At 37.0% G+C, this 17,109-nt stretch overlaps 1 protein-coding gene across 2 annotated transcripts; it reads left to right on the top strand.

The window, feature by feature from the left end:
- Positions 1–5,756: 5,756 nt before the first annotated feature.
- idh3b (isocitrate dehydrogenase (NAD(+)) 3 non-catalytic subunit beta) lies at positions 5,757–16,292 on the top strand. 2 transcript variants are annotated; one of them, XM_030134729.1, is made up of 11 exons: positions 5,757–5,875; positions 6,967–7,140; positions 8,995–9,115; positions 9,340–9,400; positions 9,495–9,627; positions 10,037–10,170; positions 10,313–10,415; positions 10,549–10,695; positions 11,890–11,984; positions 12,158–12,218; positions 15,912–16,292. In XM_030134729.1, the coding sequence occupies exons 1-11, from the start codon at positions 5,822–5,824 to the stop codon at positions 15,984–15,986; spliced, it is 1,158 nt and encodes a 385-aa protein (XP_029990589.1). In that variant the 5' UTR covers positions 5,757–5,821; the 3' UTR covers positions 15,987–16,292. The 2 variants fall into 2 exon arrangements, with proteins under 2 accessions (XP_029990589.1, XP_029990588.1); XM_030134728.1 differs by lacking the exon at positions 15,912–16,292 and adding an exon at positions 13,905–15,462.
- Positions 16,293–17,109: the final 817 nt, after the last annotated feature.

Raw genomic sequence — 17,109 nt, 5'->3', positions numbered from 1 at the left:
ATCTATCTATCTATCTATCTATCTATCTATCTATCTATCTATCTATCATTAGGTACAAAGATAATAAATATACATATACCCACAGGTGTCATTAGAAATTTCAACTATGTTAAAAGTAATAGTATTTAGTATTGCACCTTTTCTCTTAAAAATGACAAAGGAGAATGAGGACTAAACTGAAAACACCAGCATGAACAGCAGGATAATATATTATGACGAATACCCAAATTAATTCACTTGCTTTATAGCCTCCTTTACTCAACAAGGTAAAGGAGGGTTATAAAGTGATTGACTCATGATTGATTATTATAAGGTGAGGTCATATGTTGTGCAACACATCGTTCGTCACTTACCTGGAATAGGACTGACTGGGAATCCCCTGAGCTGTGGGGGATCTGCGACTGCATAAATATAGGACTGAAAGATTATATCATAGTCAGCCACAAGCACTTTAAAGACAAAGTAATACGTTCAAAATGCATGTTACAGTCAGAGTGGCACAGTTTTGGGTTCCCTTGTGTTTTACTCAGTGACATTTTAATACAGTGTAGTGATAGCATGTTCCATCAATCCTGTTTTTTTCCATTCAAACTGAAGTAAATACAACAGACTTCACAAATTGCATTGTCATCGTGGTGGTTTGTACATTGCAAGGTTTCTCTGTTATCTTTCTGTGCACCCATTCTTATTTCTTCATTTCGGTTTCACATATTCATTTTCTATGTCATTACTTCAACAAGGCCAATTTTCTACCCTCAAAATTTGTTATCAACCCTAAGATGAAGTGATGTTAATCAGATGAACTCAAATGTTTACAGACTTGTGTTTCCTGCTTCCAGGCAGTTACATTTTTCCTGTTTATTTTTTTGGCTTCTGTGCTGCGAATCATAAGTAAATCTCTTGGATCCTTGTGAGTGTTGTTATTTCTTTTCTGAGAAGCAGGAATAGCAAAGATACAAATAGGCCAAAGGGTTACAACAAAGACTGGAGAACAGAATATTAAGAGTGCATGTTTTGAAGGTAGAAGCAATATTAAAAAAAATTAAAAATACATGAACAACACTTTATAAAATCCTAATAGCTTCATTTGCATCTTGTTGCTTCTAATCCTGATTTATTACTTGTCTCAGGAGAATGTTCACTCCAAGATAATGATATGTTGGCTGGTTGTGATGTGAATGACCCTAGTTTGACCCCTCATAGACACCTACTATTCAGTTTGAGGTGCCCTGAAGCAAGTCAACCCAGTGGAGGAGCGAGCTGTTTCAGCTGAATGAGTATATGCCGACAATAGAAAACTTTAAGGATTATAATCATGTAAAGAGTTTCCATCTCGGGTCTAAAGAGAGGAAAAAGGGACTAATATGTGGTGAGTCACTGCTGGTGGAAGAAGAGTCCTTAGACGACATGGCAGATCACTGTGTTTTATTTGTTTTTTTAACTTAATTTTTATTAAATTTTCTCTTTTTTTTTTCAGTACAGTACAATTATACATTCAAGTACAGTTCAATTAATTTCTTTTCCCCCTACACAGCTGCAAATATATTCACATACACCTCCACAGGCACATATGATGAAATTTGAGAAAGCAATAGCAATTACAGCAAACAATGCTCACTCCAAAAAATAAAAAAATAAAAATAAAAAATTTAAAAAAGGCTGTAGATATAAATCTTCGTCAGAGGTAGAATGACAGCACCTTAATAACATGGAGTATTCTTGTATCACCAGTAAATATTATTGCAGTAGTAAAGGTAACATAGGTTCCCATCTTTTAGTAAATGTGGTTTTCCGAAGCCTGAGCAAGTATGTGATCTGCTCCATCTGGTAAATATCCCAAACTTTTTGAATCCATGTATTATATGAGGGAGGTTCTGGTTTCATCCAACTGATGGTTATAGACTAGATCACTGTGTTTTGAAAGGCTCTCCCAGAGAAAGTGCTTCTGGATTATGTGGGCTTTAGGGGGAAGTTGTATGATAAAGCTCCTCAAAGGTGTTCTTGATGCAAGACATATGGAAATGCAACTGCAGGGTGTAGAGAAAAACAGGTGATATGGAAGATTTAGAGCTGCAAACTGTTACTCAAAGAAGAACAAGAACAAGTAAAGTGTGTCATCATTCAGGATCAGCAAAGTGAAAAAAAAAAAAAAATCAAGGAAAAGAATGAGAATAAAGTCAGAGCTGAGGGGAGATCGTCTTACACTGAAATGGCTGAGAATATGGAAAAAGGTGAAGTACAAAGAGAACCAGAAATAGATCAGAGCGAAACAGCTGTTCAGCATTTATCCAACAGTAATAAATTGCACTGTTGAACTTCAGGGTAAGTGTGAGAGAACCAAGACGGTGCAGGATGCTGCCAGGAGATTTCTGAATGTGGAGGACATGTCTGGAGAGGATCAGGACAGAACTCTGAGAGACAGATTTACACCGACACAGAAAGCTGGCTCTAGGATTCAGGATGTTGTGAGTGGGAGCCCCTCTATGGAGCCAAAACAAGGACTTTTTTTTTTTTTTTTTTTTTTTTTAACTTAATTTTTATTAAATTTTCTCTTTTTTTCCAGTACAGTACAATTATACATTCAAGTACAATTCAATTAATTTCTTTTCCCACTACACAGCTGCAAATATATTCTCATACACCTCCACAGGCACATATGATGAAATTTGAGAAAGCAATAACAATTATAGCAAACAATGTTCACTCCAAAAAATAGAAAATAAAAAAGGCTGTAGATATAAATCTTCGTCAGAGGTAGAAAGACAGCACCTTGATAACATGGAGTATTCTTGCATCACCAGTAAATATTATTGCAGTAGTAAAGGTAACATAGGTTCCCGTCTTTTAGTAAATATGGTTTTCTGAAGCCTGAGCAAGTATGTGATCTGCTCCATCTAATAAATATCCCAAACTTTTTGAATCCATGTATTATATGAGGGAGGTTCTGGTTTCATCCAACTGATGGTTATAGACTTTAAGGCAGCGGTGAATAATATATTCAAATGGTATTTATCTGCTTTTCTATCCCGACCTTCAGGTATTACTCCCAAAATTGCCACTGTGAAGCTTTGTGGAATGTTCATTTTAAAAATCCCCTTCACGGCATTGAACATCTCCCTCCAAAACACACTTAACTTAGGACAAAGCCAAAACAAGGACTTTAATGTTTGATATTGAAAATAAAATTTCAATATCGACACTCGGCTCAGTCGGCTGGACCCTGCTAGGACTTAGAGAGACAGCGGCGCATATGGAGGCGCTGGCATGGATTCTATGGCCTGCCACAGCTTCATGCCACAGGTGAAAATGGCATGTAACCATAGCACCGGTGGCACCTGTGATAAGAAGCCGTGGTGGCTGTGGCATTCAGTGGGGTCCAAGGTTCAAGGTTACTTTATTTGTGTCCATAGGTAGATTTGTTTTGCAGTCTAGGTGATTGCTTTGATATTACAACAAGACATACATTGAACATGTAAGACAGGGACTTGATCGAGCTTACAGACAGAACAAAAAGATAGGACAAAAAGAGCTCAGTGTTCCAGCATTCATCAGTGTAGCAGCGTGGATAAGTAAAAGAATAAATTAAATAAATAAATAAGATCAAATCAATAAAAACAAGATGCAATAGAACACAATAAAAACCCAGAGAAGATAAAAACAGTCTGGGATAAAAACCAGGATGAGAACATAAAATTTAAAAATTTGAAGTCACAATAATAATAAATAGAGCAAAGAAATGGAATAAATGACTAAAATAAGTTAGTAAAGTGCAATGTCACTAATTCTTATTGAGCTCAGTGACGGTGACAGGAACAAAGCTGTTTTTATAACCAGCCAACTGAGCCAAGTGTTGCTGTTTTCAGTATGCGAATAATATGCAAATCTAACCCTCGTAGCCCTTCCCCTAAAACCCTTCCCTTCCACTCCAGAAAGGTGACAGAAAGTTGAAACTGAAAAACCAAAGTAAGGGTAAAAAAAAAACGGTGATCAAAAACGAAAACCACAATGAAATTCTAAACTTCATTAATAAAACAGTAACATCAAATAAAATAATATGATTGTCATTGAAAAACACATCAAAATGAATAAAAAAATTATAAAAATTTGTCTGTTTTTTAAACTACAGGGTATTCCATAAGTCTTCATACATAGGAGACATAATACATATGGTTCTAACATGTATTTCTTTATATTTCTTCTTTATACTTCTTCAGCAGTGGAGGACACGCATTGAAATGTGTTCCCGACAAAATGGCAGTCATATAGAGCATATTATATAAATAAAAATGGTTTATGTCAAGAAACGTTTATTTTTCCTATGTATGGAGACTTATGGGACACCCTGCACAGTGAAACGTTTTCAGTGCCAATACTTGTTTTGATGCCATTACAGTTTTTTAAAATACACATTTTCATTGCCAATGTTTCTTTTTTTGTTTTTCAGGGTGTGTTTTTATTGTGAAATTGTATTTTCAATATCAAATATTAACCCTTTCATGCACAGTGGTCACTCCAGTGGACAGCTCTTCTACAGCTGTTCTCTTGTACAGGGTGGGGAAGCAAAATTTACAATATTTTGAGGCAGGGATTGAAAGACAGTGTATGACCAATTAGTTTATTGAAAGTCATGAGAATTTATTTGCCACAAGAAAATTTACATCATAGAAAATGTTTTTATTCTATGTGTCCTCCTTCTTTCTCAATAACTGCCTTCACACACTTCCTGAAACTTGCGCAAGTGTTCCTCAAATATTGGGGTGACAACTTCTCCCATTCTTCTTTAATAGTATCTTCCAGACTTTCTGGTAATAGTTTTGCTCATAGTCATTCTCTTCTTTCCATTATAAACAGTCTTTATGGACACTCCAACTATTTTTGAAATCTCCTTTGGTGTGACGAGTGCATTCAGCAAATCACACACTCTTTGACGTTTGCTTTCCTGATTACTCATATGGGCAAAAGTTTCTGAAAAGGTATGGATAATAGTGTTAGGTATGATTATGACATCAATATATGTTTGGTTTCAAAACAATTGACATAGTGCCTGCTGAGAAAAAACAACTAAATGTTCATTGTAAATTTTGCTTCCCCACCCTGTATATTCATGGATTTTGTTGTTCTTTTCATTGTTTTTTCTTTTTTTTTTTTTTTTTTACACATATCTTTATTAAAGTTTTAAGACACTTCATATCTTTTCTGACATGAATTGGTAACATTATGTAGATCTCTCCTGAGCATAAACCCCCAGAATCACAAGCCCTCTCCATAGTTTTCACAAAATTTATCAGTAAATACATGTTTCTGTGCATCAAAAATTGAACTTGTGGTGTCCAGCTGAGTGGACATTTTTGCAACTTCATGAAAAATAGGTTCATAAGAATTTTTTTTTTTTTTTTTCATTATTATTTTTTGTATGTTTTTTTTTTTTTTTTTTTTTTTTTTAAATATTTTTTATTTATTTATTTTTCATTTATTTTTCAGAAGACAATTTTCAATCGCATTGTTTTTTTCATGCCTAAAGAGAAATAAAAACACTCAGGAAAAAAAAATTATTAAAGTTCTCATAATTCGTGCATGAAAGGGTTAAAGTCCTCGTTTTGGCTCCATATACTTCCACAGGACACTGCAAATCATTTACATACAAAGAATCAACAGTGATTCCAGAAGGTGGCGACAAAAGCAACACAATAGGATGAAAACACCAGAGAAGAAGAATGTGCGCTTACACTTCCTGTCCACTAGGGGGTTCTATATCACTGCTGTGTAGGTAGCGCTACGCCGCTTATGCATCACAGAAGAAGAGAAGGTGTCACTGCAGTGCATGCCTGTAATGATGGCGGCCGCCTTGAGAGGAAGCCTGGTAACATTGGTCAAGGTGAGAGAGTAAATGATGTCTACCGGTTTATTGTAGGAATGCGTGAACAAAAATGGAATTAGAGCAGTCGGAGAAGTACTTTTTACTTAAACGTTAAGCTTTTGTAAACTGTCATATTTCGGTGAGCGTCGGAGTCACTGTCATCTGCCTTCGTTTCGTGTTGCTAATGTTAATCTTAAGCCTCTTTTACTGACATGTTATCCATCTTACTGACATAAGAAGTGTCGGTGTTGGCGTCTTTTTATGGCTTTCTTTTGTTTTGTTAGACGAACAACGGCAACTACCAAAAAAACTTCTTTCTGATAGATATTGGGGCGGATACTGAATGAAATAGCTAGGTTAGCTAACTCCGTACACTAGCCTCTCCTAATGAACCATCAGCCACTTTACAGTTACATGTTTTCATGTGATAACAGCACAGAATTATCAGGAGTATCCTTTGAAAAGATATCATTAACAAATATGGTACCTCTTCATACAATGTTTGTTATATTTCTTTGAGTTTCCTGTGATCTCGTTATGTTATTTTGATACTTTAATGTCACCACTTACAAACCATTTTAACTTTTTATCATCTCATTATCTGCTTGTTCAACACCCCTCATTGCATTGGGGACAGTAACAATTGTAAAAGCCTTGTCAAACAGAAGTAACCACTAGCACCATAAAGTATTTTTATATCAGCTATGCATCATTGTGACCAATGAGTGGCAAAAATCACAGTCATGTTTACTGCCATGTAAGTAAATAAGGTTCACATTACTAGGAATTTACTTCAGTGGTTTGGTGCATATGTAGACTATGGAGTAGGTAAGAAGCCTGCAGTAAAAATGTAAGTAAAATAAAATAAATAAACAAGTAAGACAGAGTTATAGTGGACCATCAAATTTTCCAAAATGTGCAATATAGAATATACAATGTGGACAAAACCAATGATTAATAGATAGCATCACAAGCCAAGGGGTTTGAACTGCTTCATAACATTTTAAAGACAATTAACGGGGTATATGACATGATCTGGCAATAGACACATTTCTGTAGTCTCTCTCTGGACTGTTACATTTTGACATTGTCTTCTTTTTCACCCTCAGGGTCTGAGTAGTCCCCGATGGCAGCAGCTGGCCTCTCGACCTCTGAGTGTGACTGCAGGTCTCTGCAGTCCAGAAGCTCCTCCGCCCCGCGCAGATGCAACCTTTAAGGTCACAATGGTACCAGGTGATGGAGTGGGACCTGAACTAATGACTGCTGTCAAAGAAGTGTTTAAGGTACATCCTGGCGGAGTTTGCATGTTGTTCCCTGTGTTTGTGCAGGTCCTCTCTGTTCTCTGGTTTCCTCCTGCCGTCCAAAGACATGCACCTCAAAAGGTGAAATGGTCACTCTAAGATGTCGTAGATGTGAATGTGGGACTGGATGGTTGTTTATTTCTACAGGGTGGGGAAGCAAAATTTACAATATTTTGAGGCAGGGATTGAAAGACAGTGTATGACCAATTAGTTTATTGAAAGTCATGAGAATTTATTTGCCACAAGAAAATTTACATCATAGAAAATGTTTTTATTCTATGTGTCCTCCTTCTTTCTCAATAACTGCCTTCACACGCTTCCTGAAACTTGCGCAAGTGTTCCTCAAATATTCGGGTGACAACTTCTCCCATTCTTCTTTAATAGTATCTTCCAGACTTTCTCGCAATAGTTTTGCTCATAGTCATTCTCTTCTTTCCATTATAAACAGTCTTTATGGACACTCCAACTATTTTTGAAATCTCCTTTGGTGTGACGAGTGGATTCAGGAAATCACACACTCTTTGACGTTTGCTTTCCTGATTACTCATATGGGCAAAAGTTTCTGAAAAGGTATGGATAATAGTGTTAGGTATGATTATGACATCAATATATGTTTGGTTTCAAAACAACTGACATAGTGCCTGCTGAGAAAAAACAACTAAATGTTCATTGCAAATTTTGGTTCCCCACCCTGTATATGTCAGCCCTGTGTTGAGCTGGAGACATGTCCAGGGGGTACCCTATCTTCTCCCAATATCAGCTGGAATGGGCTCCAGTCCCTCCATGACCATCCAAGGATTAAATGGTTACAAAAAATTGATTAATTTGACAGAGTAGATTTTTAAATACATGTTGAGCTATTGTGTACGTTAATACTGGATGGGTAGGCCGTTACAGTAACTCTGTTCATCATATCTATATTTCATCATGTGGTGAAGGGCTTAAATATTATACTCATCACCAAGATCATTTAAATTTTTAATTTAACCACTAGCGGCTGTTCTCATCTTAGCTGATTCAGTTGCTCTAAATGGTTTTATTACTTGCCTTGTATTATTTTGGGGCTGGAATTGCAAATTACCATGTGCTATAAATTCTTCAGTCTGTGGCTATAAACTATGCTACATACTTGTCACAATGTAAATAAACACTAAAGAAATGTTTACTCTAATTGTTTATCCAGGTTTCCAAAAGTAATTTTTTGTTCTAATTTTTTTTTTTCTTTCATATAATACTGATCAAATTCATAGTTCTTTTTGCCAATGTCTATCATATTTTCCTGATATGATACATTAAATATCCACAATGTGTTGAAAATTAGAATGATGTTCCATGTTTTTTTAGGTACTTCTGTCTGATCAAAAATTGTTATAAATGGAGAAAATGTGTTGCTATAGAAATAGAAAAGATTATTCTGAGTATCCTCTAGTACAGGGGACAGCAACCCTGGTCCTAGAGAGCCACTATCCTGCATGTTTTAGATGTTTCCCTCCTTCAGCACACCTGATGGTCATTATCAGGCTTCTGCAGAGCTTGGTGATAGGCTTATCATTTGAATCAGGTGTGTTGGAAGAGGGATACATCTAAAACATGCAGGATAGTGGCTCGCTAGGACCAGGGTTTCTGACCCCTGATCTAGTACCTGCTAGTACAGTAGATGATTTGGATACAGTGAACTATTTTGTCCCCATGTTCTGTTGTGTGTGTACACCAGCAATGTGTTGCAATCAGGCACATAATGTTTTTAAAATCTTGTGATTGAAAATGCATCAAAATATAGACATTACAGCTATAATACTTGTTGTTAAAGTTGACTTTTTTATGTTCTTCCTTCAGGCAGGTGATGTTCCAGTTGAATTTGAGGAGTTTCATCTAAGCGAGGTACAGAACATGGCCAGTGAGGAGAAGTTGGAGCAAGTGTTGTCATCTATGATGACCAACAAAGTGGCAATTAAAGGTAGCTTTATTTATTTTTCCTTTCACAGTCTGCACTTCATCAGACTCTGTTCATGAACTACATAATAATAGTCTCTCTGTGCAGTTTTAGTCAGAGCTTCGCTGCTAGAGTTGTTGTGATGTTCAGCAGTTACAGCTTACCGATCTGTTTTTCTTTTGTCGAAGTAAATTATATATGCAAGAATGGGCCTAACACATATGTTTATGATATGCTTGGTCACCCAGGAAAGATTCACACGCCCATGGAGTTCAAAGGGGAGTTGGCCTCCTATGAGATGAGACTGAGGTACAACCAGAATATCAGTTATTATGTGTGTGTATGTGTTCTTTCTTCTTTGTGTTGTTTAAATCATTCTACCTCCTCCTCGTCTGTTCCCCAGGCGTAAACTGGACCTGTTTGCTAATGTGGTTCATGTGAACAGCCTGCCGGGCTACAGCACTCGCCACAACAACTTGGACCTTGTCATCATCCGTGAACAGACTGAGGGGGAGTACAGCTCCCTGGAACATGAGGTAAACAGGACTCCTCCTCGCTGCCTTTAGAGGAGCTACAGTGGTTTTAAACCCACATGAAAAGGAAATGTTTTTTGTTTTTTTTTTAAGAGAGAGAGAGAGATTTCCTATGAACACAGACATTTGTCCAACATTAAACATGCACTAAAACAAAGATGAATCACTTTGCTAGAGGTAGTGGAATGGCATAGTGTTAATTCATGTGTATTCGCTTCAGGGTACACACATATGTTTGTACCAACTCTCTTGTAGGTCGTAAATGTGCAAGATTATTACTATGGGTTTTTTTTTTCAACCTACCCTATGTGATCAGTGTTCTGTTACCTACATCATTTTGTCGTTCAAATGATATTTTGGTCAATGTTTCACATAAAAATGACATTTTATAATTTATGGGCTATTTGTTTAGAGTGTTTCAGGTGTGATTGAATGTTTGAAGATCATCACCAGGGAAAAATCACGCCGCATCGCCAAGTTTGCCTTCGATTATGCCACTAAGAAGGGACGAAGCAAGGTTACTGCTGTTCACAAGGCTAACATCATGTAAGAAAAACCAACAAACTCTCATTAGTTTTGAATCATCCATGTATTTAGAATCGCCATCTTCCTCAATTTTAGTTAATTTGGGTTATAATCTACATTACAGCTCTAGCTACACTTGTCTGTCTTCCCTGTCTTATTACAGGAAACTGGGTGACGGCCTGTTTCTGCAGAGCTGTGCAGAGGTGGCCCAACTGTATCCCAAAATCAAATATGAGAACATAATCATTGATAACTGTTGCATGCAGGTATGGCATATAAAGCCTCATGGTTCATCCTAGTTCTTTCCCCTGCTTTTAATCTTTTGAAAATTTGTACTGATTTAGTGGATTAATCCTTCTTCATTTCTTGTTAAATCACTTGTTTATTATTTTACTGCAGCTTGTCCAGAACCCGTACCAGTTTGATGTGCTGGTGATGCCCAACCTTTACGGTAACATTATTGATAACCTGGCAGCGGGGCTGGTCGGAGGAGCCGGGGTTGTTCCTGGAGAAAGCTACAGTGCAGAGTATGCTGTCTTTGAGACTGTAAGTTTTCAAGGTGCTTTTAGACTGTGTGTTATTTGTTTTTCATCTGCTTTATACTTCAGTCAGGCGTTTTCTTGCTCTCTGCCTGTTCCTCCAAGGTTTTTATTTCTGCTTGATCATGTTTAGATGAGAACAAGTGACAACAAAAGAACATTGTAAATCATGTTAATTGTTACAAGGTTCCTGCGCGGTCTTAAAAAGTCTTAAAAGTCTTGAATTTACAAATCTGCATTTAATACCTTAAAAAAAGTCTTTAAAAGGTATTGAATTTTATATGGTAGGTCTTAAGTTATGTTGCCATAAACTTGTTCACTGTATTGTGTTTAAATGTGTCTGTTAAATGTCCAAGCTGCAAGGAAAGTAAAGTTAGTCGACTCAGTTCCACCCTCTCCAACTCGTTAGTTTTTTATATTGAAATTAGGAACCAGTTATCACTAACTTTGCAGCCCCCTGGTGAAAAATGACTCGGAACAGTGGGAATCAAGGCATTGCAGTAAATAGATGCATTTTCCTAAATTCTTGGAGTCACAAATTTTTACCAGTATGGCCATGAAATGGGCGTTAAATTCTGATCTGAATAAGTAGTCTTAAAAAGGTCTTAAAAAGTCTTAAATTTAACTTGTAGAAACCTGTAGGAATCCTGTTGATATTTATATACAGTAACTGGACAAACTGATAGGACTATTTCTTTTTACTTACTTTACCACCGGCTGCCCCCTTCCTTCCCTGGAGGTCCTCTACAGTTCACACTGTCTCAGGAGGGCGCGGAATATTATCAGGGATGCAACGCACCCTGGCTTTCCACTTTTTGAACTTTTACCCTCTGGCAGACGTTTCCGGACACTAAAGGCCAGCACAAACCGTCTGAAAAACTGTTTTTATCCCAGGGCCATAATTGCACTGAATACTGCTGGACATTAATTAATTGTGTGGAATGCTGAATGTTGTCTAGAGTATATGATGTTTTATGTCTCTCTTATACTTCTAGTCACACTCTTTTTTTTTTTTTTTTTTATGCTGCTTTTTAGATATTTATGCCGTCAGGGTTTTCTTTTTATATTTTAGTTTTTATACTCTTTTATATACATTATTTATACTTTTTTTTTTTTTTTTTTATGACACCTCTGACGATTGCACTTTTTAATTTCGTTGTACCTGTACAATGACAATAAAGACATTCTATTCTACTTTCAGGGTGCACGTCACCCCTTTGCACAAGCTGTAGGAAGGAACATCGCCAACCCCACAGCCATGCTGCTCAGTGCTGCTAACATGCTCAGGCACCTCAAGTAAGTCAGCGTCTTAGGCCACATTTCATAACTCACCCCCAATCCCTCATTCTGGTCAATAGTACAACCTCCTCAAGATTCAAGAACTGCATCAAATACTTCTTTGTCTGAATGTGAACATGTGTCTCAGACAGTTCATGTCACCTCGTAATTGTCGCTGTGTTCTGCTGCAGTCTCGAATATCACTCCCAGATGGTGTCGGATGCTGTCAAGAGGGTCATCAAACAGGGCAAGGTAAGTGTGTCTGTGTGTGCGGCGGCCCTGACTCTGAACATAACATCTTCTATGACATGAACCTGCCAGACAAAACTAACACTATTAACAAGAAATATTTGACATTATGTAACATGCAGGGGTGTAACGGTGCACTCGTTTGTACCAAATCGTTTCAGTTCGGGGCCTTCAATACATTACAGAGGTGTACCAAATGAATACATGTAGCCTATGTGAAGAATGCAAATGGTCAGGAAGCAGGGTGGACACAAGCAGAACCCATGTGCAGGGTTTCCTCTATATGCATTCAGCAGTGGCCAATTCTCAGCGCCGCTGCAAAAAAAAACCCCAAAAAGTGACAACAGAGAGTATAACAGAGACACAGAAACCAGGTCAGACATTTAAAGCATGTTAAGTTTCATTTTTGGTGTTCGGTATGTTGCAGCTTTGTGACACAAAAAAGAGTCCACGGGTTCCTTTAGAGCATAAAGGGTTTTATTTTTTAACTCAAGTTGGCAAAATCAAGTGAACCTGCTCCTCTTCTCCTTCACTGTGCCTCTGTTGCGGTATTACTGTCAAGTCAAGTTCACAGCACCTCAGGGAATACTGTGAGGCATTCAAACACTCAGTAAATTACAGTGTTTGTCATAAACGTATGTTGAACATTCAGAAATACAAAAATGCATAACGTGGGGTGCCTGTTAGTGCACAAATGACTGAACAATATTTTGTAGAAATGTCCTGTGTCCCACAGGTAGTTACAGAGCGCACCCCCTATACCCCCCCTTCACTGTATCGAAAACGTTTCCAAAATGTATCCAACTGAAGACCCCTGTACCAAAAATGTATCGAACTGAAGACCCCAGTACTGAAAACGTACCAAACCAAACTTTTTCTGTACCATTACACACCTAGTAATGTGATACTCTCAGATCACGCTGAAATGGATTTGTTTGTCATCCACATACATGAATATTGTAATCGTGCTACCTTGTATTTCTAAATTAACATGCACCTCATCGGCTTTATGGGTCAGTAACTGCATTCTCATATAACTAAGTGTCAAAAATGCTGCCGGCAATTCAGAAGATGAAATATGTGTTAAAATTTTAATGAGAGCTCGTTTGCGGTGCGTAACACTGAACGGCCACAAAGAGCTCCGTCACGTTAATCAAATACATGCTGGCAATGACAACAACACATTAAGTGCAGTCTTAGCAGTTCTTGACCCAAAAATGCCTCCATCTAACAATCTGTAAACAATAATTAAGTGTTACAGAGCCTTTGACCACCTACTTTTGAGATTATATACTTGCTTATGTAATTATAACTTCTCCTTGCACAGTTTCATTTCTTACTCTTTTAGGCTAACTAGGCCCACTTTTTTGCATCAGACCCTCTTTTTCAGACGTTAACACATACTGTCATGGCGTTAGACTAACTTCTTCCCTCTCATGGCTGTTAAAATGCATGTCAGTTCAGCTCCAGAAAGTCCCTTTAAGGCATAAGTGTTACCTGTAAAATGTGGGCATAAGCAAATGAAAATGTTTATGTTGAAGAGACGCTTGTTGGAAGTGGAATTTGCCTGCTAGTTGTCTGAAGTGCCCTTCCTCTCCCTGTCCCCACCCTTTTAAATTCCTCCTCTCCTTCTACCCCATTATCCTTTGTGCGTGTGTTTATGTATGTGTGTTTGTGTGCACGTCCCAGGTACGGACACGAGACCTTGGTGGGTACTCTACCACTGGCGATTTTGTGCGTGCTGTTGTGGAAAACCTGCGTCACCGACCTGTTTACTAAGATGTGTCGACCTCCTCCCCGATATTACTTTTTACCTGGACATTATCTTAACATGACCTGGACGCATGTTAAGGTTCACCTCCCCTTCACTGCTAATTTTTGCCACACAGTTTGGACAAAAACAATTGTTTGCTATCTAATATTTATAGTTTATACTGGGTTTTCTAATATAAACAATGAATCAGTCATGCTTGTGTTGTTTTTTTTGTTGACCTTTACATCTTTAATCCCATTTTCACATGGACCATCACATTTCCTCATTGTGTTTCTCCATTTTTGAGTTTCTAAACCATGTTTGTCCCTCACCTTATGTCTGTACTAAGTCATGCTGTAGAGCTGTGTACGGTGATATTTTGGTTTCAGTGATATCAAGCAGAGATGTACTGTGTAAAACATGCAAAATGAAGCCACATTTTGCCATATTTTTAATCATAGTTTGAAAAAGACACATTTCAAAATGATCAGTTATCTGTTCATGGTAACCAATAGTTATTACTCAAATCACAGTATTATCTAATTATAATAATAATGGACTAGATTTCTATAGCGCTTCTCAAGACACCCAAAGTGCTTTACAGTACTGATCCATTATTTATTCACTCACATTCACACTTGGTAGTAAAATCACCGAATCATGCAGCTCTACATCCTGATATGTTAATATACTCACTGAAAAATAAGCTTTTTGTTGTCTGTTTTCCTGTCCTTTTTTTTTTTTCCCCTGATTATCCAAAGTTTTGGCCAGGTTGGCTCTACAGTCTACCTCTGCATACCACACAGTTTTAGAAACTGTCCATGAAGCAACTAGTTTGCTTTTATCATCTTGTAATATTGGCTTATGTTTGTATTAACCTCTTTCCACTTCATCATCACCCAAAACTCAAATCAGCTTCTACTTAGTTATAACACATCATGACCAACAAACACTGTTACAGAGTCTGTTCCATCACAACAGCACCTTAAACAGCAAAAAAAAAGGTAATGTTTCAACCATACTGTGAACAATCAACATTAATGCAGTACTGTCATGGAATATTGTCACTGTAAATGACCAAACCAAAATCAAGCATTTTTATTATCATTCTCCAGTTTTGTAATAAAATGTGGTTGTAGTGTCCTTGAAACTAGTTTCTCTACACTGTCATCATCTTAAAATGGTATATGCCGATGGTCATATCATTGAAGTAAAATGGACTTGGTCATCAGCTTTTGTAAATGAGCTAAAGGACATGTTGTATTGAGGTGGTCTTGCTTCTTCTCATAGAACTGATGATGCTGCTGAAGCTGTTAAAGTGTCAAACACACACTGTTCTTTTCCACCACTCCATTTGTCACACTTTTTGTGTTATTGTGCTGCAGTTGATTTGTCTTCAAACATGGGCAGTTGTTACAGAAAATTAATAAAACATTAATATATCACCACGTGGATGTTTGTCTTGACCACTTGTAGAATAAAGTAACAAGTCAACTCTGATGTATGTTTTTTGTAAGGATGTTGTCAGGAATGACTGATGCTAAATAAATGTCTCTTCTTAGTGCTGGACTTTTAAAACTTGGAAAGATTTTACTACATTTGATAAATTACTAAGATTTGTATAGGCATGTTGGATGTATCTAACATTTAACAATCGCTGTTTGTCTTTATTAGAATAGTGTGTTTGTGTGGAGCTCTTCTTTCTTTGATTGATGTACTTCAGTTTTCAGTCTCAAGTAACACTAAAATCAAACTATAAAAAGAACAAGTAGGAAATGAAACTGATGCTTTTTAAAAGACCTTATCTCTCTGACCAAACTAAATGTGCATACTGAGAGCACCCCTTTAAAAGGCTCTTTAACATGCTGTCCATTATACTGTACGTGGGCATGTGCTGCTGCAGCTGTGCATATAGTAACACACTGTGCTTATGTTTGCAACAGGTGCGTACTGGAGACCTGGGGGGCTATGCCACAAGCGACGAGTTCACCCGCGCCGTCATTGCTAACTTGGCCTAAGCATTGTATTTGCAAATCTGTCAGCTGCTAAGACACACGCACACATAGGCTTTTTAATTAACTTCCTGTGACACTGACGTCTGAACAGAATGTACACATGCAGTATTTCCATCTTTAAATTTAACACTGCAAACATTCTTTACTCTGCTATGATCATTTCATTTCTGTTTAATGTTTTTATTTCTGGACATTAAGCAGCAGTCAGGTCCTGATGTACATCTACTTTAATATTTATTAAGTTAAAGTTTTATCTATATCGCTTCCTCATTTATGATATGAACAATAAATTATAAATGAGATCTGAAATGTGTGGAATATTTTTCATGAATGTTGAACTAACGCATTTAATGTTATTAAAAGTTTATCAAGTCTGCTCCTGATCCTCCTCCAATGTTAAAAAGAATGTAAATGAACAAATCAGTGGTGTTAGTGTAGGCCAGGGGAGTCAAACATGCGGCCCGCGGGCCAAATCCGGCCCACCAAAGGGTCCAGTCAGGCTTGCAGGATGAACTTGGACGGTGTAAAAATTACACTGAAGATACAATCAACCAAGAGTGTTGAACTAGATTTAGTTCAGTTTCCACATACAGATCATTGTGATCTCAACTAAAATAATAACATAATAACCTATAAAACTCCAAATTTTCTTCTTGATTTAATGTGAGAAAAATATCATGTTATGACGATGAATAATGAGAACTTCAAAATGTTCTCCTTGTTACAGTGCAAAAACTGACATTAAATCATGAAAATATTTACATGAACAAATTATCCTTTGACAATAAAATGAGAATGACCTGAAATGTCTCAAGAAAATTGAGTGCAATTTTAACAATATTCTGCTTGTTACTAAATGTTTTGTGCCTTTATAGAACCAATCCATAATGCACATGTATAAGCTGAAGCATAATACTGTAAAAATTCCACTTAAGATTTTTAAGAAATTTCAGTTTTCTTCAGATAATTCACATCTTTTTTGTTTGGATAGTTTGTAAATGTAAATATTTTCATAATTTAATGTTTTTGATTTTTTTCTTTTGTTTCTTTTGCAACTAAAAGAAAGAGGAAAAAATAGTTGTCATTATTTATGAGTTATGCTATTATTTTTTTGGTCCGGCCCACT

The sequence above is a fragment of the Sphaeramia orbicularis genome, chromosome 5 (assembly GCF_902148855.1).
Source record: "Sphaeramia orbicularis chromosome 5, fSphaOr1.1, whole genome shotgun sequence".
Classification (NCBI taxonomy): Eukaryota; Metazoa; Chordata; class Actinopteri; order Kurtiformes; family Apogonidae; genus Sphaeramia; species Sphaeramia orbicularis.
The sequence above is the reverse complement of the archived record's forward strand: the minus strand, read 5'-3'. Positions and strand labels throughout refer to the sequence as shown.

Excerpts from the sequence above, each read along its gene's own strand:
- idh3b (XM_030134728.1), top strand. The coding sequence starts at position 5,822 with ATGCCTGTAATGATGGCGGCCGCCTTGAGAGGAAGCCTGGTAACATTG. Across the intron at positions 9,401-9,494 it reads TCCTATGAGATGAGACTGAG|GCGTAAACTGGACCTGTTTG; the intron begins GTACAACCAGAA and ends TCTGTTCCCCAG. Across the intron at positions 10,416-10,548 it reads TTGATAACTGTTGCATGCAG|CTTGTCCAGAACCCGTACCA; the intron begins GTATGGCATATA and ends ATTTTACTGCAG.